This window comes from Aotus nancymaae, unplaced genomic scaffold, assembly GCF_030222135.1.
Source record: "Aotus nancymaae isolate 86718 unplaced genomic scaffold, 86718_ANA_hifiasm-v0.15.2.pri h1tg000010l, whole genome shotgun sequence".
Classification (NCBI taxonomy): domain Eukaryota; kingdom Metazoa; phylum Chordata; class Mammalia; order Primates; family Aotidae; genus Aotus; species Aotus nancymaae.
Genome location: NW_026988421.1, coordinates 53,744,230 through 53,769,485, shown reverse-complemented (window position 1 = coordinate 53,769,485; position 25,256 = coordinate 53,744,230). Strand labels below are relative to the sequence as shown.

The window sequence follows — 25,256 nt, the reverse complement described above, 5'->3', positions numbered from 1 at the left end:
CAGGATCAACTAGAGGAGGATCTACTTCCAAGCTCACTCAGGCATCGCCTTGTGGGCCTCTCCAGATGCCTTACAGAGTGTCCTTACAGCATAGCAACAGGCATTACCAGTGTAAGTGACTCAAGAGAGATCAACAGAGGAACCAAGAGGGAAGCCACAGGTTTTTTATAGCCTCATCTTGGAAGTGGTATTCTGCCATTTCTGCCACATTCTATTCACTAGAAGAAAGGCACTAAGCCCAGCCCACTTTCAAGGGGAAAGAAATGAAGTTCTAGAATATTTGGAAGAATTTGAGCATACATACACACACACACACACACACACACACACACACACACACACATGCATATATAGATAGATAGATAGATACAGTGTTTCATTCTGTCATCCTAGGCTGGAGTGCAGTGGTGTGATCTTGGCTCACTGCAACTTTCACCTCCCAGGTTCAGGTGATTCTCCTGCCTCAGCCTCCTGAGTAGTTGGGATTACAGGTGCCCACCACCACACCCATCTAATTATTTTTAAAAAAATATTTTAGTAGAGATGGGGTTTCACCATGTTGGCCAGGCTGGTCTTGAACTCCTGGCCTCAAGTGTTCTATCTGCCCACCTCGGCCTCCCAAAGTGCTGGAATTATAGACGTGAGCCACTGTGCCTGGCCTTTGCACATATTTTTAAAACCAACAGAAAACTTAGGAGACTATCCAGGTCTCTGCGTGATGCCCTATGTATAATCTTTGGTCTGAGCTTTTAAAGAAAACTAAAAATATATAGTAAAGAGTTATCATTTCCCTCAACCTCATAGGATTCAACTGTGTGTAGGAGGCAGCGAGAGGAGTTTATGTGTGTGAGTGTGTGTGTGTGTGTGTGTGTGTGTGACAGAAAGAGAGAGAGAGAGAGAGAGAGAGAGAGAGAGCAGAGGCAGGCTTGAAGGCAGCCTAGCTAAAGTCAGATCACATATAAAATGATACCAAACAGTACAGTGTCTTAGTTCAAATCAACGGTGGTCTACAGGAGGGAGGATTCAGCATAGTCTACAGAAGTCAGAAAAGTCTTCATAGAAGAAACATGAGTTGTTCCAGATCATGAATATTAGTACGTTATATTTATTTAATGTATTTTGCTTATTATTGAAGAAAAGATCATTCAAACCCACTCTTTAAATGAAGCAAAATAACTGGGTACGTTGGTTAGCTTATACTGTGTGTTTTTCCCCATCTAAAATATCTTTTTATATAAAGTCCTTTATTCTTTAAGTTACCGTGTATTGAATAAAGGAAGAAAGAAATTCCTTGAATAATGGATATCTACCTCTTAGATACTCCCACTGTTTAGAGTGTGCATGTGTGTACATGTGTGTGTGTGTGTGTGTGCGCGCGCACATACCTCCTCACAAATCTTGGCATATTTATACGACACTGTATGTACCAGGCATGCAAATCTTGAAATAAGGGAAAGTAGGCTGTATCTCCCATCTAAATTCTTCTTAGTCCAAAATCAGTGTTCTGGGAGCTATGAAACTCCATATTCATCAGTTAAACTTGTCACTTCTGCTGTGGTCATTACTGGTTCAGGCAAACAGAAGAAAAAGCAACTTCCCTCTTCCACATCTACACTTTTTAATTTCCTTGATCGAGCACAGAGGTATTTTGCCCCAGAGAACTTTGCTGTTTTTTTTTTTCCCCTCTTCACTCCTATGATGTCAATGGTGCTGATGCAGCTGCATAATTTGCATAGAAAGTTTCTCAATTCCGTAGTTAGAATACCAATCAGGTGGCCTCTTGCTAAGCATGTTTATTCTTTCTTAATCGACTCTTCACTTGCATGCTTTCCTGCACAATGCATACCTGCTTGTATATTCTCAGCCATCTGTTAAACACTCACCAAGCCTAAAGAGTGGCCTCGTAAGCCAACTTGAATACTATGAAAACATATTGGTATCTGGCCCAATATTATAAAACTGATCAAAATCTTCTTTTTTAAAAATGCAATCAATAAAAATATATCACCCTAGAGTTTTGGTTGACTTACATTTGAGTATATTTATTAACATGTAAGTCTGCATTCACCAAGATAGAACCAGCTATATATTTATGATAAGTGACCTTTTAGTTATAAACAACTGCATTTATCCACTCCAACTGTAAGCAATCCTACATGATTTCCAGCCCATAGGAAGGAATCCACTTTATCATTCTATTAGTAATTGCTACCCAGAGTAAGACTGGCTGATCATAAATTTTGGACTTTACTAATGAGAAGAACATTTGGAAGTATACTCATGGGAAGAATAGGACAAAATAGTTTAAATTGAAAGTCCTAAAAAATCCTAGAAAAATCTGGGTTTGATGGTCACGTACTCATAGATCATCTAGCTCAATTTCATGTCCAGTGCTTTAACTTCACAAAATATCATTCAACAAAAACCATATTGCTAAACTTGAAATATATTCAATGAGGATGTAACCTATTACCTCTCAATTCATTCCATAAAACTTAAAGTGCTGTCTATCTGCCAGGACCTGTGCTGAGATGAGAGTTGGTAGTATAAAACTGAGGAAGACATGAGCCTCTGCCCTCCCACATCTCATCCCTTCCATTTCTAGATGCTTTAATATTTAGAAAGTGATTGCATTTATTTAGTAAAAGTTCTCCCTAGAACCAAAACCAATGATCTTTGGTTTGCCATCTGGAAGTTATGCAGACAAGACAAATCTCTTCTTTATCTTGTCAGTCCTTTAGATTTGAAGGCAGCTATTACGTCCACTCTGAATCTTTTCTTTTTCAGAGGCCTCTGGTCCTGGAAAATCCAGGTTATTTTACTTTGAAAACATTTTGATTTGAAAATGTCCACTTTTGGCCAGGTGCAGTGGCTCACACCTGTAATCTCAGCACTTTGGGAGGCTGAGGCAGGTGGATCACAAGGTCAGGAGTTTGAGGTCAGCCTGGCCAATATGGTGAAACCCTGTCTCTACTAAAAATACAAAAATTAGCCAGGTATAGTGGCAGGTGCCTGTAGTCCCAGCTACTCGGGAGGCTGAGGCAGAAGAAGCTCTTGAACCTGGAAGGTGGAGGTTGCAGTGAGCCAAGATAGAGCCACTGCACTCCAGCCTGGGAGACAGAGCGACACTCCATATAAAAAAAAAAGAACAGAAAATGTCCACTTTCAAATGTGGGTTGCTGAACCTGATACAGTTTACCTTAGGCATTATGTCTGGACATCCTAGAAAAGCCTGAAAAGAACACTTTAAACTGGAAGTGTGGATTGTTAATGGATTCTGTGGGTTTGTCATCATAGAATAGAAACATGATGATTTTTCTTAGACTGCATTCATCCCCCCAAGTCCTGCCATCTATTGGCCAGACAGTATCATAAATAGCAGAGTAAATCCCCTTAGCTAAAGTCCTTGTTTTCTAGGTCCTATTGTTATCATCCTGGAAGTTTTTTATGACTTATATAACTCATGAATAATAACATACTCATCCTCAAGTAATAATTAAATCTTCATTTGCAACAGAACCTTTTGCTTTAAGGAAAATGAACACTGCCTAATCACAGAAACATGAAATGCATCTGTTCAAAATAAAACAGACAATTTTATAATGTTATGCATTTTTAAAAAGTTAAGTAAGCAAGAAAAAAAAAGAAATAATACTGAATAAGGAAAATAAAAGGGAAAGAAGTAAAACTTTGGTAGTTTAAGCTGCTACTTTTTAAAAACAAGAACATGTATGTATGCTGATTGCAAAAAATAATTTCAGAAAAATAATTTCATAAAGACAAGTTTAAAGGGAAAGCAAAGATTATCTGGTATACTATCAACATCAACTGCTCTTCAACATTTTCTTGACAACCCAGGACTACAGCTAATAATCTGATGTTTGTCCTTCAGGACCTATTCTCTCTCTCTGTTTGTACATATGTGTATACATATACACACACAGATGTGGATGTAAAAATATAAACTGCAGTCACAATGGACACATTTAGTAGCTTGTTGTTATCACATAATTAACATGGTGTCAATAACTTTCCATCATAAGTACAACACTATATGAATACTCTTAATGATGACAGAATTATATAGAGGCACCTTAAGAATTTTAAACTCCCTTCTAATGACAGACATTTAGGTACTCCACAGTTTTTTGTCCATAATAATCAAATATATGCACCCATATTTCTGCCCATTGTCTGATTATCTATTTGGGATAAACACAGTGAAGGAAAATCCTTGGCTCAAAAGATAAATACAAATAAAAAATTTGATATATATGGCCAAACCACTTTCTGGAAAGTTTACATTCTTCCCAGCAGTATATGAGAATGCCATTCATCACATTCTCACAAGCCAATGGTTTTATTTAAATTTTTGAGAATTTGATTTTCATTGAATCTTTGAGTACTATAAAGGGTGAAAATCTTTGCATAAGTTTATTGGCTATTCATATATTGTCTCTTGTAAATATGCTTTGTTAATTTTCCTATTAGTGTGGTAACCTTTTTCTTATTGATTATATAGAATATTAAGACTATTACGCTTTTTCTGCCATTTTTACTGGAAATTTTATTTTTAGAGTTTGATTTTTAAATTCATTTATGGTGTTCCCCTCCCCTAAAATAGAAATTTTAAATTTTGATATAGTCAATAATATTAGTGGCCTCTGATATCTTAGGGTCTTGACTTACAAGGGGCTATAGTTAGCCATTTCACAAGGCGGTCCATACAAGGCAGTTTCTCTATAATAAAAATCATAACTAATATAAACATATGTTATCCTATTACCAGCTTTTAATTTCCTGGTCATGAGCTTATTCATTAATAATTTAAGAAATTGATTTATGTTTTACAGTCTACACACCAAAATAATATTTTCCAAATATAATTTTGTGGAATTAATCAATAAAATAAAACTTTCCTCCTTTACATTAATTGATTTAATAAACAACTATTGAACACTAGGTGAATGTATGTAACTCCCATACTCAGAAAAACAAGGAAACAGTAATGTCAGTTACCCAGATCTCATGGAATTATAGATAGCAATTGATTCCTTGAGATAACACTTTTAATTAGAAGTCAATTTCTAGGAGCGTGTATGAGGACAGTATTCTGAACAAGGATTTAATGTCGGGGAAATAAAAAAGTAAAAGATAATGTAAGAGAAAGCACTTTTTATTCCTTCTTTCTTCCCTCATTTTTTTTTTTTTCCTCTAAGAGAAGTGTCTGTCAAATGAAGCTGTGAGGGGATAAGAGTAGGCCTGGGTTGGCAACAAAATGTTGGAGAACTTTTCAGGCAGTAACAACAGCCTCATACTGCAAGACAGAGGGAAATCGAACAGCTGTAATTATGAAAAGACCAACCTAGCTCTTTCAGAGAACTGGTCACAGAGGAGCTGAGATTGATGTTCATGGACCAACAGATGGAAAGACTTGGGTGACATACTCAGGAATTGAGATGCCATATGATCTGTGATGGAAATCATCTTTAAATTATGCTCCTTCCATATATCAATTATTTTGCTGGAGACAGATTCTTTGAATTTCTCTTAAAAGATTTATATTTAGAGAGGGATGATTATTTTTCTGTGCTTCAGAGAAGAAGGACTGGAGTGAAGTTTGATAAATTGTATATCCAAGCATCAACCATTTTCTTTAAATGATAGATTCTAAAGTCAGTTAGTCACACATGCCAGGTAGAGCAGATGGAGTTATTTTAACACAGCAATTTCTGATTGATTTTCTTTAGCAACACCCAATGTGAGTAGGTCAAACTACAAATTATGCCCTGTATGATTTTCCCTTCCAGCAGTTTGCTAATAGGATCATCCAAAAAGAAAAAAGCCTTTTTCAGGATTAAAAACATCATCTGGATAAGTTTAGATTATTTTGATAGGCACATCTCAAGGGTAAACTGAAAAGAAAAAAGATATCTTTACAGCTTTGCTTCAGTTGCCTTCCTTCTTTCCAAAATATGATCCAATGTGCAATGCTGTTTTGGTCCTTTTTTTTCTTAAAAGTGTGAATGTTTATATAAGTCTCATATTTTGTTTATTCAGGACACTCTAAATGTACAGTTTAAAGAAAGAAAATAAAATTTATGTTTTTATATGGTTATTTTCTGCCACAATGTTAACAATTTTTAAGTATAGTGTCATTAACACCCATAATCTGTGTGGGTTTTGAAATAAGGAAGGAAAGTGTTTTATTTTGTTTTTGCTGTAGGAATAAGTGCTCAGAACATGAAATTATATACAGTTGACATTCACTGACTTTAGAGAGGTTGGAATTTCCTATATTTATTGACCTTAAGTGGTATTATTTTGGATTATGAAAGGCTGCCAAAATGTGACTCTAGTCAAGGTAACCACTTAGGCGTATTTATGATTTTCTTTAAATATCTTTCTAAATATATCATATTTATTATAATAAGATTCTGCTACATGTAGAACCACTTTCAAAAAAGGGCCTCCATCAATGGCCGCACAGTCTGTACAATGGACAAGTCCATTAAACACATGGACTGTAATGTGAATGGTGCCCCCTGGAGCTGTGCAATGGAGCTTGTGTGAAAATGTCCATGCTGCAAAACAAAATCTTGAAACAGATTGAGTGTGTTGGCTTAAATGGTTACAAATAAAGCTATACATATCTATCACATTTTGTAGGTTAGAGAAATTATTAAAGCAGACATAATCCTATGTTTTCATATCCAAACACAAATGTATATATGTGTGTGTGTGTGTTTAAATGCATACATATGATACAACCTTTGAAAGTACAAATGATCTAAGATTTGATGTGTTGCCATTTTGGTGAAATTAAGCTGAATAAATATTTTTTAAATATGATAAAAATGCATAATTCATGATAAAAATTTTATTTTCTCAGGGAAAATTTGGGATGTTACATCACAACACCAGATTTTTACTCTGTAAATGACTTTTTAGCTAAACCTCGTTTACATTGAAAATTTAAATATGGTAGCAACACACTTTTAAAGTACTTAATTTTATGGATTGAGAATTCACCTATTTTTTCCTATGCAGTATTTCATCTTGTAAAAACCCAGATGAAGTTGCTCTGTCTATCAATATGTTAGTATATAAGCTTGTTTATATGTCTGAACTTAATTTATAAAATGTGCCTTAGTATTATACTTCTCGGGAATAAACTAGGGAACAATTTTATTATTGTACAAATAATATTTGAAGACATTCACATTGTAAAAGACTAACATTACATCTGAAATATACAGAATAAAATGTTTCTTTCCACATCCTATTCCATTCCTATTTCTACCCAACTACCAAAAGGCAAGCCACATTAATGGTTAATATAAATTCTTTTGGTTTTTATACAATCACTTACATGCATATACACGTTTATATATTTTCAGGTTTATTTGCTCTTAAAAATAAATGGGAACACTATTCATATTGTTCTACTCCTACACTTTTTAAATTAAGAATATATTTTAGAGATATTAACATAACCATACATAGGAATCTACTACATTCATTCTAAAGACTTGATAGTTTTTTATAGTGTGACTATACTTCATTTTATTTAAATGAATGTACACATGAAGTATTTATTGAGCACTTCATTTAAATAAAGTATTTCCCTTCTGATTTACCTTCTGCAATTTTTAGCTGTAATAAACCATGCTTTGATGAATATTCAGGTACCAATAGCTTTATATAATATGAGTACATATGTCTACAGAGAAGATACTTTGAATTTAGGGAAGAAAGATATTCACATTCACAAACACTTTATAAATTTTGCCAATCTGCTCTCCACAGTGGCTTTACAAATTTAACCTCACACCAACTAAATATAGCTATGTTTTTTTGCATCCTCATTAACAAGGTATTAATCTATCTTTTACTATTAGCCAATCTTATAATTAAGAAATATATATTTTTTGCAGGTCCTTGATAACTATTAAGGTTGTATAGCTTTTTATTGGTATTCTTTGCTCATGTTTCTGTTGCCTTGTTTGCCTTTTTCTTATTTTATCAAATAAACTATTTGTATATAAAATATTTTTGAGCTGGAATTGGTGGCTCACACCTGTAATCTCAGGACTTTAGGAGGCTGAAGCCAAAGAATCACTTGAAGCCAGGCTTCAAGATCAGCTTGGGTAAAAAGTGACACCCCCATCTCAATCAAAAAAATAACATAAAATAAAAAATTAGCCAGGTATGATGTTGTGTGTCCATAGTCCCAGCTACATGGGAGGCTGAGGTGGAAGGATCACTTGGGCCCAGGAGTTCCAAGCTGCAGGGAGCTATGATCACACCACTGCTTTCCAGCCTGAACAACGGAATGAGATCCCATCTCTAGAAAGATAAAAACAAAACAAAACAAAACAATTTGACCTTCATATGTTAATTTTCAAATGTTTTCTTCCAGTGACTTAAAAATTTTTTGTTCATGGTATTTTAAATCAAATCTTTAAAAAATTTATATGGCTAATTCCACAACTAAAAATATTTCCCTTCATATTTATTACTGTAGTTTTGCATTTTTAATTTATTACTTTAACTGATTTTATTGTTCCATCTTCCTCCTCTCTTAGCTTAGCATTTATAATTTATTCAATGCTTACTCCAAGGATACAATATGCATCCTTGGCTTATTAAATATTTATAAATGAGTACTTTTACTTGTCTCAAACAATGGGAGAGGCTTAGAAAATTAAGTCACTTACATTTCTGTCACCTTATATGCTATTGTCATTGTGAATTTTAAACCTTACAAAATATTTTGTGTAATGCATTTGATATTCAATTAGATCTATCTATCTATCTATCCATCCATCCTAATCTGTCCATTTCACTTGCTCTTCATTCCTTTCTATTTCTCTCACTTTCCATTTGGAATCATTTTCTTTATGCCTGGAGAGTACCTGTTAGTACTCCTTTAGTGTGTGTCTGTTTGTAATAAATTTTCTTTTTCTTTTTTTAGAGATGGAGTGTCATTCTTGTCGCCTAGACTGGAGTGCAATGGTGCGATCTCGGATCACTGCAATCTCTGCCTCCTGGGTTCAAGCGATTCTCCTGCCTCAGTCTCCCAAGTAGCTGGGACTACAGGCATGTGCCAGCACGCCTAACTATTTTTGTATTTTTAGTAGAGACAGGGTTTCACCATGTTGACCAGGATGGTCTTGATCTCTTGACCTCATGATTCGTCTGCCTTGGACTCCCAAAGTGCTGGGATTACAGGTGTGAGCCACTGCGCCTGGCCAAATTTCTTTTTTTATATCTAGAAATCTATTAAAATCCTCATATTTTCTGTTCATATTCTTTGCCCATGTTTCTGTTGCCCTGTTTGCCTTTTCTCATTTTATCACAGAAACTGTTTGTTTCTTGGTATGAAGTTCTAGATTGGCAGTTATTTACTTAGGACAATTTGAAATTACTTCATGGTCCTCTGGCTGTCATTGTGATTGTTAAATCAGCTGTCAGTCTTATTGTTACCTCCTTCAAGGACATATATCTTTTGTTTTCTATGGTTGGTTTTAAGATTGTCTTCATCTTTCATTTTTAGAAATTTTACTATACTATGCATAGGTGTGGATTTACATGTATCTAGGGTTCAAGTAAACCCTAAATCTGTTTCCTAATGCTGTTGGTTAGTTCGGGAAAATTAACTCTTCATATGTCACTTTTATATTCTCATTCTAGAATTGACTTTTGTTCTCTCCATCATACCTTTTACTATATCCATACTCTCACCCATTTTCTGTGTTTACATACTTTTGCATCTCCATGCTTTATTTTACATTTTTTCTTTGGATTTATCTTCCAGTTTACCAATTTTTCTCTTCAGCTCTGAACTAACTTGTTAAACATATTCACTTGTTTTTAAATTTTTATTGTAGTTTTCTATTTCAGAACTTCTATTTAATGTTGTAATCATTTTTTGTTATCTGCTAAAATTTATATATTTTACTTTCAAGAATATTTTTTATTTCTTAAGGATAATTATTTTCAAGTACATGACTATTACTCCATCATCTGGAACAGTTGTGATCTATTTTTGTTTTCTGTGTGCTTTTTATTATGTGACAGACATTGGTTATGAAAAACTGTTGATACAATCTGGAGTGTAGCATGATTTTATTTTACAGAGGAAGTTAACAACACTATACACAGCTAACCTACATCTGCCAAAAATGGAGAAAATTTGGAATTGAAGTTAAGTCCATGTTAGTTAGGGCTGATCTCCTAAAATGTGGTCCTGTGTAGACACAACATGCTACTTGTAAAATTTGCTATATTCTCTTCCCTATCCAATTTTTGTTCTCCTCGCTCCATGCATCTTCCAAAACTTTACTTCTCAGCTTCTAAGTTTCTTAGCCACCTTATCCAAACTAGTAGATACCTATAGGTAGAAAGCATTTCTCAATGTCAGGCTTATAATCTCTTTTGAGCTTTTCTAGCTGAGCTTTCAAACATTTAAGTCTTAAAAAAATCTTGACCAATTTTTCTAGTTGTTGTCAGTGGAAGTGTTGGCCAAATTATAGTTCACCATTATGGAACATGTCTTCCATTATGGGAAATGAATCTCTTAATAAATTGGATTCATTTTTAAATTTGGTATAAGGTAAAAATCTAAATTATTTTTAACAAACATGTAGCCAATTATCCCAACTAATTTTAAATGCTGATTTACTAAATATTTGTATATGCCACATATTAAAACCCACATATGCACAGGTTTATTTCTAAATTTCATATTTAAAACAAATGAACAATAATAATCAAGTATTAAAAATAACTATGAGAAGGCATTGCCATACTAGGTAACAAGACAGTTGATAAAGTTGTAGCCTCTTCCTCCATCTTCCAGGCCAACAGAGTGACATCTTCAAATCTTCCTTTTTCTGTCTCTGATCCTCCTGTCTTCCTTTTTTCCTTATATGGAGATTACATTGATCCCACTTCAGTATTCTAGAATAATCTCTTCATCTCAAATTCATTAACTTAAATCTGCAAAGTCCCTTTTACCACATAAAGTAATATACTAACAAGTTCCAGGAATTAGTAATAGTCATCTTCAACTATGCAGCCAATATTCAAATGCCCCAATTATCTCATAACTGTTTTGTGTTTGTGGTTTGGTTTGTCTGTCTGTTTGAAGTGGGATCCAAATAAGATACCTACATTGAATTTGATTCAGTCATTTTTTAATCTATAGGTTTACCCTTTATGTACTTTTATTTTTTTGCAATTTGTTTGTTGAATAGTTCATGTCTTCTGTCCTATAAAATCTCCTATACCCTGATGTGCTAATTGCATTTTTATGATATCTTTAACATATTCCTTTATCTTCCATATTTCCAGTAAATGAGAAGTTAGTGTTAGAAGACTGACAAAAAGACTAACCAGTTCAAATTGAAAGAGCAATTTATATGGGGTTTCACATAATTTTATTAAAAAGCAAGTGAAGTCTGGTTTTCTTTCTTTTTGTGATGTCAGGAGCCAAGCATCATCCTTGCCTAGATCTATTATTTTATTAAAGGTTGACAAATGGTGATATTCTATTTCATCATTCTTTTCTCACTTATGAAAGGGACACTTCTATGATTAGAGGAAATTTATGTTTTGTTCTCATCTATCCATAATTAAAGAAACTAAGTTTCGTTGGTGTTATCTAAATTGAATACTTGCCTAAGAGTTAAATTTCAAACATTCATGTGTTTGTCTTGTAGCCCTTATTTGATCCTAGAGCCCTGAGATCAGCATGAATAATCACATTACTGGGCAGGCCTCTGCCTCTGCCATGAAAGGTTGTTAATTAAAAAACAGATATTTGTATCAAGGGTTAGCAAACACTTCTAAAATGTCATAAAATGTAGTGGTGTAAAATCTACTTTCACTAATCCTTTAAAATTCCATGAGTGGCCTAATTTTTGAAGATGAAACATTCATCTCTTAAGGATTTTTTTTTTATTATTGCTCTGGTCAGCTTGGGGAAAATACAAGTGACAATGGAAAATGAAGCAGCCGATCTGTGTCTACTTTCTCCATTTCATCTTTCCATAAGCATAAATGTCACCTAAATATATCCTTACAATATAGAAGAAAGGCATGATTGTGTAATCAACAAAGGAAAAGGGAGTTCTTTCTGAAATTTTTTCTTGATCACTCTAAATATCTACTTAAGCTGTTATTGAAGCCACTATCATATTCCCAAAGTTTTGCTTGAACTGATGAGATAGGATTATATTCCAAACTGATAATTATTGTAAGGGCTGTCACATGATATGATGTAATTCTGAAATGAAAACTTTTTCAGTGAAACTTTGTCAAGTGACACCTAATTTAAGCTACAGTATGAGGAGACTGCAAAGAAGTAATTTTTAGGAAAGTCAGAAGCAAAAAGGGTCCCTTGTTTTCTGGCAGTTCACTTTTAAAAGGCTGGCATTAGAACAAGTACCCAAATGAAGAGTGAGTAATGGTGACTGAGGTGTTTATGAAGCAAGTAGTTTATAAATTCCAGAATAACAATACCCACGAAGTCAGAATAGCTGGCATGTTCCATGTGGCTCTTAATATCAGGAAAATTACAAAGATAATGAGAATATCCCCTTACTCACTGTTTATTTCTGATTATGGCCACTCCCATCCCTGGTCCTTCTAGGAGGCAACAAAGCCTCCTAAAGTAATTGCGGACCTAGAGAAGCACTATTTTTTTTTTTTGGCACCTTTTGTCTCCCAAAAATGTCTTCCTAAAATCTACAAGGAATTTATATTTACAAGGAAAAATCAACTTCATCAAAAAGTGGATGAAGGATATGAACAGACACTTCTCGAAAGAAGACATTTATGTGGCTAACAAACATGAAAAAAACCCTTGACCATCACTGATTATTAAAGAAATATCACAATGAGATACTATCTCATGCTAGTTAGAATGGTGATCATTAAAAAGTCAGGAAACAACAGATGCTGGAGAGGATGTGGAAAAATAGGAATGCTTTTACACTGTTGGTAAGAGCATAAATTAGTTTAACCATTGTGGAAGACAGTGTGGGGATTCCTCAAGGATCTAGAACCAGAAATACCATTTGACTCAGCAGTCCCATTACTGGGTACATATCCAAAGGATTATAAATCATTCTACTATAAAGACACATGCACACACACGTTTATTGCAGCACTAATCACAATAGCAAAGACTTGGAACCAAGCCAAATGCCCATCAATGATAGACTGGATAAAGAAAATGTGGCACATATATACCATAGAATACTATGCAGCCACAAGAAAAGGATGAGTTCATGTCCTTTGCAGGGTCATGGATGAAGCTGGAAACCATAATTCTCAGCAAACTAACACAGGAACAGAAAACCAAACACCACATGTGCTCACTCATATGTTGAACAATGAGTTCAACAACGAGAACACATGGACACTGGGAGGAGAAAATCACACACTGGGGCCTGTCGAGGGGTGGAGGGATAGCATGAGGAGAAATACCTAATGTAGGTGATGGGTTGATGGGTGCAGCAAACCACCATGGCACGTGTATACCTATGTAACAGACCTGCAGGTTATCCTTGTTACCTGGGATACACATATATCCCAGAACTTAAAGCATAATAAAAAAAATAAAATAAAAAAGTAAAAAAAAATGTTTTCCTACTTAGGATTCATTTCGAGGCATTACATATATGTGATTATAAGTAAGCCTATTTAAAAGTATCTCCAGATAGACCTTTCCTTGTAGAACTGCTGTTCTATGCACTGAAATGTTTATATAGTATTGAGTGGTTGCTGTGTCCTACATTATACTATATGCTGTAGTAGAAAAGAAGCAGATATCCTTGTGTTCAAGAAAATTACTGCTGAGTCGTAGTGACTATATCAACCCACAGGAAACAATTAGGAAACCATATAATACAGTGTGTATCTATATGCTTATTGGTGCAACAGTAGCCCAAATTCAGCAATAAGAGATCAGTTGGAATACAATAAGATGAATTGATTAGAGAGTTTGTCTAAACCTTTTGTTTGAGATTATGATGCAATTAAGGTAGGTCTGATCCATCGAGGAAGTGGGATATGAATTAGGTCTTAAACAATGAGTAGAATTAAAAAAATGTGAAATTAGAAAATATTTCACTGAATTAAGTTGTCATTACATTTATTTATATAATTATCCTTTTTTGCAAATTACCAGTTGGTTTATCATTTTTTTCTGATTTGATTTGTATGCAGACATCTGTACCTTATCCAACTGAACTTTGTCAAATAATCCATAAATACACAAAGTATACATGATTAACAATGCTTTTAATGCCAAAAGACAGCTTATTTTCTTAATCCAAAGATCACTTTATCTAATTATTCTTTTTGCAAACTATGAATTGGTTATATTAACACTTGAATAATCTTGACAAGAAGTTGCTTTAAGCAGTTAAAGATCCAGATGCTGATCAGCATGCATTAAGTGATTCTGCTTAATTGATTCCATCTAGATAAATTACTTACCTCAGTTCCTATCACAATTTCTTCCCTGGCAGAGTAGAACATAAACTCGTAGAGCTTGTAGTGTTGAAATAAGCTGAAATATAAAATAAATGTGCACTCTGATAAGTCAGTTTCAGGAAAAAAAACCCACAATAGGTAAAAGCATTTATTAAAGGAAACTTCATATTGACCAAGCTAATGCTGTCAAACACTAAAATAGAGTTAGCAACCTCCTTTATTCCAAAAGAAATTTTCTGGAAATGCTAAGAAATTAGAGTTTTATTTTTTAAGGAAATGACAATATAACACAGTACCTAGAATAATATCAGTAAATCCATCTGTAAAGTGTGGGTAAGTTAGGAATAAGGAAGAAATTAGATGGCATCTTGACTCTTCGTAGCTTGAAAGCAAATAATGCACCATTCCTAAATAACATGAAACTTCATATTATTTGCTATGTTTTGCTGCAAACAGGAGTCAATTTCTTCTGGTACGAATGGCACTGAGCTATATGATCTACCTCTATATCAATTATTTCTCACATTCTCAAACTGTTTCAAGATTAAATTAATCTCTAATAATACCTGAAAAATGATGGTGCATGAACTAAAATCCATTGCGAAAATGTCTGAGTTTCCTGCAGAATATTCGGTCACACATGAAAGGGAAAAATTAATTTAAGAAAGATTATTTCTTCAGTTCTTACCCTAAAAACTGGGTGGTCAGCATATAAAAACTATAAAGAACCAAAGGATAGGAGGTCCCTAACACAAGTATTTCCAGTAAGTTTAAAGAGCAATGCATTATTAAGAGTTAAAAATTTACTGAGGGGCTGACTTCTAATATCCTGTTTGTGATAATATTTGAATTTTTCTAGTTCTCTTCCTGCTGGTTGGGAAAATTAATAGACTCATAATACAGCAAAATGCCCAAGAACAAAAAATTGTCTTAGTGGTTTCTCTTTCACTCTGGTGACTTTTGCTATTTAAGAAAATTGATTTTAATATAACTGAGAAATTAACGTTTGCAAAATGTAGCTACAGAGCATGTATAATAATGGCTTCTCCTGGATGTTGTAATGGATCAAAGTTTCAATTCATTTGAAATCAATGAAGAAATCCTTAGGCAGCTGAGTCTCTCTCAGTTATATTAGCAGTTGATCTCACTACTAACACAATCCATTAAAAAGTGATGGGTGTGCAGGCTGTGTCATGGTATTATTTTTTGGGGAAAAAAACCTCTTGTACATTCAAATTACTCATCAACATTCAGAAAAGTAACTTGGCTTTTGACATTACTTTGATTTGTTGGCTAGAAAAATACATCAAGATTAGTGAAGTTTGACAATTCAATGAAGCAAAATAAATTCAAATTCTCCCTAACTTACACTGGTTACCTAGAGAAAGCCTTAAGGTCAAAAATATTACACTGGCAATAACTGATTTTAAGTAGAAAAATTAAAGACTGTAGAGTATTTTGGAAACAGCTTGGTTTCCTCTCAGAGAACCAGCATAAAATTTCCCTTTCTCTATCTTGTGTCACACAAAGAACTTAATTCATAGATCTTCCTTCCTGCGATTTCATAATCTTTCAGCCTTATTCTTTTCATTGCATATAGGAATTAGGTTGTCCCATGCCAAGAGGGAAATTCACTTCTTAACATTGAAAATGCATGATTTGGATAAGGTGGTCAAAGCTGCAGACTTGGGGGCAAGACCAGGATGAGGGCCTTGTCTAGCTTTACCAGGGGCATGGGAAGAAAGTGACACTTCTGCTGTGATCATGCATTTTCTTCCTCTTCTGACTGACTCAACCTCCTAGATTATTTTGTCAAACATTTAGTCTTAGTTCTAAATTGAAGAGAGATAAAGTAAAAATAATTCAAGATGTCTGGCTCAGTGTGTGGAAGTGCAATACCCTGTGGTCTACAGAGGGGCAGGGTTGATTTTCTTATATTGAGTATGTGCCTTTTTTTTTTTTTTTTTTTTTGAGATGGAGTTTCGCTCTTGTTACCCAGGCTGGAGTGCAATGGCGTGATCTCGGCTCACCGCAACCTCCGCCTCCTGGGTTCAGGCAATTCTCCTGCCTCAGTCTCCTGAGTATATGCCTTTTATATTGGGTATATGCCTGAAATTGCTATCGCCTAATTCCCAAAAATAGGTAGAATCCACAAGGACAAAAGTGTACTTGGGCCATATATATGTAAATGATGTTTTTTTCCCCTATTGTTATATTTATTATTCATTTTTTTGCCCCCCAAAGTGACTTCCTCACATAATGCTGATGCAGTTTGCCTTAGAACAGCAATTCTTTATATATATATACCCTTTAAGTTCTGGAGTACATGTGCAGAATGTGCAGGTTTGTTACACAGGCATACATATGCTATGGTGGTTTGCCACACCCATCAACCTGTCATCTACATTAGGTATTTATCCTAATGCTATCTCTCCCCCAACCTCTCACCCCCTGACAGGGCCTGGTGTGTGATGTTCCGCTATCTGTGTTCAGGAGTTCTCCTTGTTCAGCTCCCTCCTATGAGTGAGAACATGCGGTGTTTGGTTTTCTGTTCTTGTGTTAGTTTGCTGAGAAAGATGACTTCCAGCTTCATCCACATTCCTGCAAAGGACGTGAACTCAGCGTTTTTTATGGCTGCATAGTATTCTGTATGATGTTTTATACTAAAAAGCTGCAGAAGTGTTTACATTACTATACAGTATATAATACATACAAATGTACCACTAGATTTGCACAACTAGATTTGCCAGCACTTATAGTCATGTGGGGGAGGAAATTTGGTATTAGTTTTTTTCAAATCACAGACACATGACAGAGTGTGTTAAGAGCATGGAATGAAATTTCCATCTGATTGTCAGTTATGTTTCCTGTGCTATGGGTCATGTTCTAAAAACTGCTCTCCCTAAATGGCTTTTAGTGGTTGGGTAAATTTAATATCAGGTTAAATTCAAATACTCTTATACTTTTGATAACTGAGTTACCTTCATATTTATAAAACTGCTTTGTAGTCATCAAAAAGAAAAATATTATAATATTTCATTGTCATTAAACTTTTCTTTTCCTTCAACTTTTAAGTTTGAGGGTACATGTGCCAGATGTACATGTGCAGGTTTGTTACATAGGTAAATGTGCAGGTTTATTACATAGGTAAATGGGTGTCATGGTGGTTTGCTGCACAGATCAACCTATCACTTAGGTATTAAGCCTAGCAGTCATTAGCTATTCTTCCTGATGCTGCCCCTCCTCCCAGGCCCCTTCAAACTTTCATTTGTGGACTTTTGAGGGGTTGTGAACAGGTGTTGTAGAAAAGCATATTTTCTTTTACACAACTTCAGAATCAATTCCAGATATCCTACTGATATTTTATAGTTCTGTAATAGGAATATTTAAATTGCATAATTTCTTTGAAATAACAATATGAAGACTTAACAGCATCAACAATTGTTGTGATTTACTTTATTTGACTAACTTCTTAAATACAACTCTTTTGGTTTTGTTTAGTGAAGTAATAATATTAGGGATTTATAATATGTGAAATTATCCTGTTTAGGATCTAAAGGTGACTAACATGGACGTCTCCTCTTAACTGTTTTTTGAAGGACAATGTCAAGAAATATGCTGACGAACATTCGCCCAGAGAGTCGAGATGAAGGGGAAAAGAGTTGCCATTCTTCACCTTTTAGAAGGTGTGATTATAGCAACTGCATGGGTTTTGTGGCCCTGGTTAACTCTCAGTCCCTGTGCCCATTAGAAGCCTCCTGGGCTGAGAGCTCAGTTGTTAAAAATGTGTTCTGCAAGAGAAACTCAGACTCTTCAAACAGAGAAGGAAAAGAAGGATGCTAATACAATGTATAAAGTGGAATTCTTCTTGCCCAGTGATTCTCAAACTCTGATGGGCAGAAAGACCTTGAGGAATAGTCTCTCCTCCAATTCTGGATTACCATCCTCTCCCCCAATACAAGAACCTCGCCTACTCTAATTGATATGAAAACTACTCTGGCTTTGACTGAGAGACACCTCTTAGGAGGTATGTTTTAATATTAAGAAAGCACATAATATCAAATGTTATTATATAAAAACCATATTACATCATATGACATTATTAATTCATGCCAGAAACCAATATATAAACTTTAACATTTTAAACATACTAGTATTTTAAAAGCTATCTAGATTTCAACCAGGATCCTTGCCAAGCAAATCATGAACATGTCTAGGATATCAGTCAGCACTCTTATTTTAGAACTTTAAATTTTAAAGTTGAAAAACACTGGAGTGTATAAGAGGAACAAAAATATTATGCAGAAGCTTTCAGCTTGACAAAAGATTTTTACCTACTCTTGTTTGAATATTTGCAAACTCTAAAAATGTCCCTTTTGAGAGATGCATGACTCTACTGCAGACTTTATGACAGATTATATAAAAAGACAAATTTCTTAGTTCACCAATGAAGAATCACTGTAAGAAAAATACCTTCCTTCCACCCACCATCATTTTCCAAGCAGTAAGAAAGACTTAATGAGTTTAATTGGTCAACAGTACAAGATATTTCAGGGCATGTAATAAATTTGAGGAAATATATTCATAAATCTCTTCATTTCTAATACAAAGCATTTAAAATAAATATTTGAATAGCAACGAATGTTGCTCTTCAAAATGTAAAATCAGATAGTTGGAAAGATCAACTACCTAAAATATAGAGTCTATTGTAATTGAATTTGATTAATCTGAGTCATCCTATTAATAATACTAATTAAAGATGCAAAGAAAAATGAAATTCTTAATTTATTATAATTCTAGATGAAATTATATTTATCAAATGCAAACCGTTTTTCAGGAATGCAAAGTCAGCCAAAGTGTTCACTGTTCTGACTTTTAGTTATTAGATGAAAGATTTGAACACCTAATTTAAAGAAGATTTAATTACCTAATTATTGGTTGGGCTAATTACTGCATAAATTCTGTAAATATCTGAATTTGTTAAAAGTTGAATTATTTTTATTTAACATTTTCCAGAAGATGTGAAATGAAAAATAAATGTTACTGAAAATAATCCATACCTGATTTTTATGTAATCAATGATAGCATTGGCTTGTTTTACATCAAAGATACTCCATTCCTCACTTTTTTGTGAATGATTTGGTCCTATTTCAGCCATAACTTCTCCAAGCCATTTTATGCTGTCCTCTAAGGACATATGTAGTGCTGAAATAAAATCCAGAGAAATCTTAAGTATTATTTTGATAGATGTTTTCAGAATAAGATTATCCAAAATGTTTTTAATGTGCCAAAATTTACTTTGTTAAGTATTTGTGAGGATAAATTGTAAAACTCTTGTTTCTAATTAATAAATTAATACATTTTGTGCAAAAGAATAGTGGCTGGCAGGGAATGGTGGTTCAAGCTTGTAATCTCAGCACTTTGGGAGGCTGAGGTGGGTGGAACACTTGAGCCCATGAGTTAGAGACCAGCCTGGGCAACAGGATGAACCCTGTCTCTGCAAAAAGAAACTACAAAAATTAGCCAGGCATGGTGGCACATGCCTGAGGTCCCAGCTACTTAGGGGGCTGAGGTACAAGGATGGCTTGAGCCTAGGAGGTGGAGGTTGCGGTGAGCTGGGATGGTGCCACTGCACTATAGCCTTGGTGACAGAGTGGGACTCTGTCTTGGGAAAAAAAAAATAGCAGCTGACCCCACCCCAACATTTGTAAATACTATAGTGCTACACAATTGTCTGCAGAGTTAATGTTTCCATTTTAGGATGAAAAAAAGAAAAAAGTCAAAATCTACTTTAAAATCTTTCTTTAAAATGAAAAGGAGTTTTTAAAAATATATATACAATCTTAGAATAAAAGCATGAAAATTGCAAAAAAGATGTTGGACAGCTGGTGAAGAAGGGAAGACTTAGATGGTAGGCTCAGTTACTAGACAGCAGAGCTGAACTTAGAGCTGAAAAATGTAAATGAATGGAGTCAATCAACACTGGGCTTTAGCCAATTGTTTCCATGTGTAAATCGGGGTCTGAAGATTTTCAATAGAAGTCAGAAATATGGATTTTTCTGTAAAATATCATTTTTTTTTCTTTTCCACAGCTACAGACTTATAACTCATGTAAGCCATATCTCAAATGTCTGCCCAGTGGTGCTGATGAGAGGCGGATGAAAATGCACAATGAGTGACCACAACCTGGCCACCACTGGCAGAGGTAACCAGCACAGAGATTCTCATCTATTCTCTCACAGCTTCACACCAATGAAAACAAACATTTGAAACTATCTTCTGTGGCATTTGTCCAGTTGAAAAAGAACACCTTAGACTTAACTTTTAAAGTGTCTGTAATAATAATATGAACTTCTATCTTCTTTTCTCATTTGGTTCCATTATGCTTGATGTTACTTGTGACAGATAAAATACTATTTACAACCCACACACATGCTATCCACCCTTTTCCTGGTAGAGTCAGGTATGTGGACTGGCCAGAGTGTCCTGTGTTTGCAGAAATGATGAGTGTATGGACATAAAACCAAGGATCCTGGAGGTGGAGAGTTGAAAGACACTAAAGCCAGGCTGGACCAGCTGCTTAGGGGAGGTGAATGTCAGCCGGGGGCCTGAATGTGGGATCTGGGGGAATTGTGCTGCTCAGTGTGGACCCCACCAACCAAATCTCTCTCTCTTTCTGAAACCATCAGTAAATGTTACACTTTGTAATGGAGTTGATTAGGAAGGGAGGGGGTAGAGATTAAAAGAAGTTATGAGAACATAGGCCGAATGCTAGACCAGGTATTTCTGGATTACATAGCTCCTCCTTCGCACTGGGGTGAGTTGATTTGGAAGGGATGGGGGTGGAGATTAAAAGAAGTTATAAGAACAGAGGCAGATTGCTGGACCAGGTATTTCTGGATTACACAGCTACGCCTTTCCATTAGGGTGTAAGTGCTCTACCCTAAATACCAAAATTACTAATAAGGTAAAGTAATTTAAAATGTTAGGAAGACACTATATACACTAACTTGTAATTTGTTTAGTATAGCTTCTTGTCTACTTACAGGAATTAGAAAGAAGCATAAAACTATACACAACAATTAAAATCTGATTTAATGAATTACAGTTGGTTCATTTCCCATTGCCTCCCTCCAGTTCATCTTTTATGTATGTCAGATACACTGAATTATTTCTGGATAACTAGGTATTCCCATATCATTCTAAGTGGAATTCAATTATTATTGTACATTTCTCTCTTCATGATAAACTTCTTTTGATAAAAGTGGAAGTAGCTTCAGAAATGAAAAATCTGTTGGATAAAAGGAATTCATAAATGAATGGAAAATCTGAATCATTTTATTAATAAAATGATATTAATTAGAGATGCAAAGAGAAGTTCTTAGATAACTGATTATAATTCTAGATAAAATTATACTTATCAAACAAAAATACATTTACATGACTATTTCCTTCTGAAAATAGTTGAATCTTTAAAACTGTTTTCTATGTCTAATGTCTTTCTTTAGATAATTCCTTTAAAAATTAGGGAAGTTATAATTTCTATCTAACTGAAATATTTGCTCTTTTAAAAATCCCATTTAGTGATGTGATTAAAATATAAAAGATTAAGCCACTCAAATAGTAAAAGCTTCTAGAAATAAAATTTATTCTTGGAAATTTAGAGTAATGAAAGAACTTACTAGATTTATAATTAATTGGAAAATGTAGGATGATACCTAACTGACTTTTACTATTAATAGCTGGGTGACCTGAGTCTCTTTGTATTTATTTATTTTTGGAGACAGGGTCTTGCTCCATTGCCCAGGCTGGAGTGCAGTGATGCAATCATGGCTCATTGCAGCCTTAGCCTCCTGGTTTCAAGTGATTCTCTCACTTCAGCATCCCAAGTAGCTGAGACCATAGCTGTGTGCCACCATACCTGGCTAATTTTAAAATTTTTTTTTAGAGATGGGATTTTTCCATGTTGCCCAGGCTGGTCTTGAACTCCTGGCCTCAAAAGATCCTCCTGCCTTGGCCTCCTAAAGTGCTGGGATTAGAGGCATGAGCCACTGCACCTGGCCTCATTTCCTTTCTATGTAAAATGAGAATACTGCAATACCTATTTTCAAAATTATAGTGCTGTTGTGTGGATTGAATAAGAAATTCGTGGCCAGGTGCAGTGGCTCCTGCCTGTAATCCTAGCACTTTGGGAGGCGGAGGAGGGCAGATCACCTGAGGTCAAGAGTTTGAGACCAGCCAGGCCAAAATGGCAAAACCCCATCTCTACTAAAAATACAAAAATTAGCCAGGTGTGGTAGCATGCGCCTGTAGTCCCAGCTACTTGAGAGGCTGAGGCAGGAGAATCGCTTGAACCCAAGAGGTGGAGGTTGCAGTGAGCTGAGATTGTACCACTGCACTCCAGTCTGGCCAGGAGATACAGTGAGACTCTGTCTCAAAAAAAAAAAAAAAAAAAGAAAAGAAAAGAAAAGAAAAGAAATGTATGTGGAATTCCTGGTGCTATTATATGTGTATAGTGGTTTTCTAGATTTAGCCCAAGGCCAGCACATTTGTTGTAGTGTTCAAAAGGATGGGCTCTCACTTGCTAGTGTAGACCCTGTGTGACCTTTAGGAGTCACTGAACCCCTCTGACTCATTAATTTCTCTCATAAGGTAGCATGTAAATTAAATAGGGCAATATTTGTAAAGCAATTGGCACTGTGACTGGCACAAGCTAATCTACATAAATGTCACCTGAATTTACTATTCCTATTAAAAGGAAAACCAATTTAGCATCATAAGAACTAAAAAATATTCTATACTTACTTACTAACATTCATGTCATACACAGGGGTGTCCATCTAGGCCTATGGACCTGGTTAAAGGCCCAATACCCAGACCATCCAATACTCTAGAGTGGGGGTGTCCAATCTTTTGGCTTCCCTGGGCCACATCGGAAGAAGAATCGTCTTGGGCCACACATAAACTGTATTAGCACTAATGATAGCTGATAAGCGTAAACAAAATCGCAAGGAAAATCCAATAATATTTTAAGAAAATTTACAAATTTGTGTTGGGCCACATTCAAAGTCATCCCGGGCCATATGCAGCTTGCAGGACATGGGTTGGACAAACTTGCTCTACAACTTATCCTTGGTCAGGCCCTAGAAAAAACTAGACCTCACAATATATACTGTCAAGATAAGTCTGCAAGTTCTATGTTCTCTCTTTTTTTTTTTTGAGATGCAGTCTCACTGTGTCGCCTGGCTGGAGTGCAGTGGCGGATCTTGGCTCACTGCAACCTCTGCCGCCCGGGTTCAAGCAATTCTACTGCCTTAGCTTCCCAAGTAGCTGGGACTACAGGCCTGTGCCATCACATCCAGCTAATTTTTGTATTTTCAGTAGAGATGGGGTTTCACCATGTTGGCCAGGATGGTCTCGATCTCTTGACCTTGTGATCTGCCTGCCTTGGCCTCCCACAGTGCTGGTATTACAGGCATCAGCCACTGTGCCTGTCCTGTCCCATATCCAATTTGATCAAATTTGTTTCTAGATGGGTTGACTGCAGACTGCCTGGTAGATATGCAGTTCAAGTTTGAGACAAGGATCAGATTGGAGACTGAGCTAGCATGAAACGCAGTTCCTGCACTGGATAGAGCACACTCCTGCTAGAGGCCCAGAGTGTGCTCTTCTGGGCTTTTTCTATTATAACATTGCTGAATGGGAGTGGTGGCTATGTGCTCAGGACCCTACTGCTACCTAGCTGAAGCGTAAACATACTTTATCTCCTTCCTTGGTTAAAATTACATTCTTTCCTAATGATGACTATAACTTTGTTAAGTTTAAAAGTGTGGAGGAAATTTTTTTTTTATTTTAATTTTTTTTCTGCCAGAAGGTAAAACTAGATTCCTTGCTTTTTTTCCTTCTGGTTAGGTTTCACATATGTATTTTCTCTCTCATGGTTTATGATGAGCTGGATGGATCCTGTTCAGGTTTTAGAAATTCATTTTTGCAATAATATCAACAATATAAAGTTTCACCTAGAAGAAATGTTATTGAGTCTTGTAGGTAAGGGAAAGGAAAAGTTTAAAAAAGAAATATCTTCTCAAATTTGGGATGTAAAGTTCATGAAAATTTTTACTTTCCTTTATTCTATTTCTAGTGTATGAATACTCAGCTCAGAAGTTGCTGAGGCTTAGGACAGTCCATGTTACATATTCTCTTTAAAAATTTAATTTTTGCATAAGTGATGTATTCACATTTCAAAAATATATATGCAGAAATCTTGTGAAAAGACTTCCTCCAATATCTGCTGCCCACATGCCCAGTTCTTACTACTGTTCACCCCTGGGAATTTTAATTATTAGTTTTTTCTGTATCTTTCAGCATTTCTTTGTGTATACACAAATAAAAATATGGATAGATTCTTATTTTTGTCTCTTTTGTGAATAAAAGCATGAAGTTCTGTACCATGCTTTACTTAATAACTATATATTGTCTCCCATACAGTACATAGAAAGCTTCCTCATTTTCTCCTTTTTATAGCTTCCTAGCATTCTATTCTAGGGAAAGCTTATAGTTACTGATAAACTTTTAATTTCAGTGTAGTTTTAGATTTACAGAAAGATTACAAGAATATCGCAGAGCCCCAGATATTTAGAGGGTGGATGGCACCAATACAACTTTAAAATGAAATTAACATATCTTTGGCAAATTGATTATTAAGAAAACTGTTTGTTTTTGTAACTCAATGAAGTTACCAACTATGT

At 35.1% G+C, this 25,256-nt stretch overlaps 1 protein-coding gene across 4 annotated transcripts in view; it reads right to left on the bottom strand.

Annotated features, from left to right (window-relative positions):
• The window catches only part of CABCOCO1 (ciliary associated calcium binding coiled-coil 1), a 102,556-nt gene that overhangs the window by 58,037 nt on the left and 19,263 nt on the right, over positions 1–25,256 (bottom strand). The window contains exons 4-7 of one of the 4 annotated variants that reach the window (XM_064374163.1): positions 19,569–19,713; positions 14,512–14,584; positions 3,158–3,232; positions 1,733–2,847 (exon numbers count right to left, since the gene is read on the bottom strand). In XM_064374163.1, coding sequence (XP_064230233.1) covers positions 2,722–2,847; positions 3,158–3,232; positions 14,512–14,584; positions 19,569–19,713 — 419 coding nt within the window. In that variant the 3' untranslated portion in view covers positions 1,733–2,721. Of the gene's footprint in view, positions 1–1,732; positions 2,848–3,157; positions 3,233–7,381; positions 8,350–9,207; positions 10,930–14,511; positions 14,585–19,568; positions 19,714–25,256 lie in introns of those variants that run through there. The other 3 variants (XM_064374164.1, XM_064374165.1, XM_021675770.2) reach the window with 3 other exon arrangements.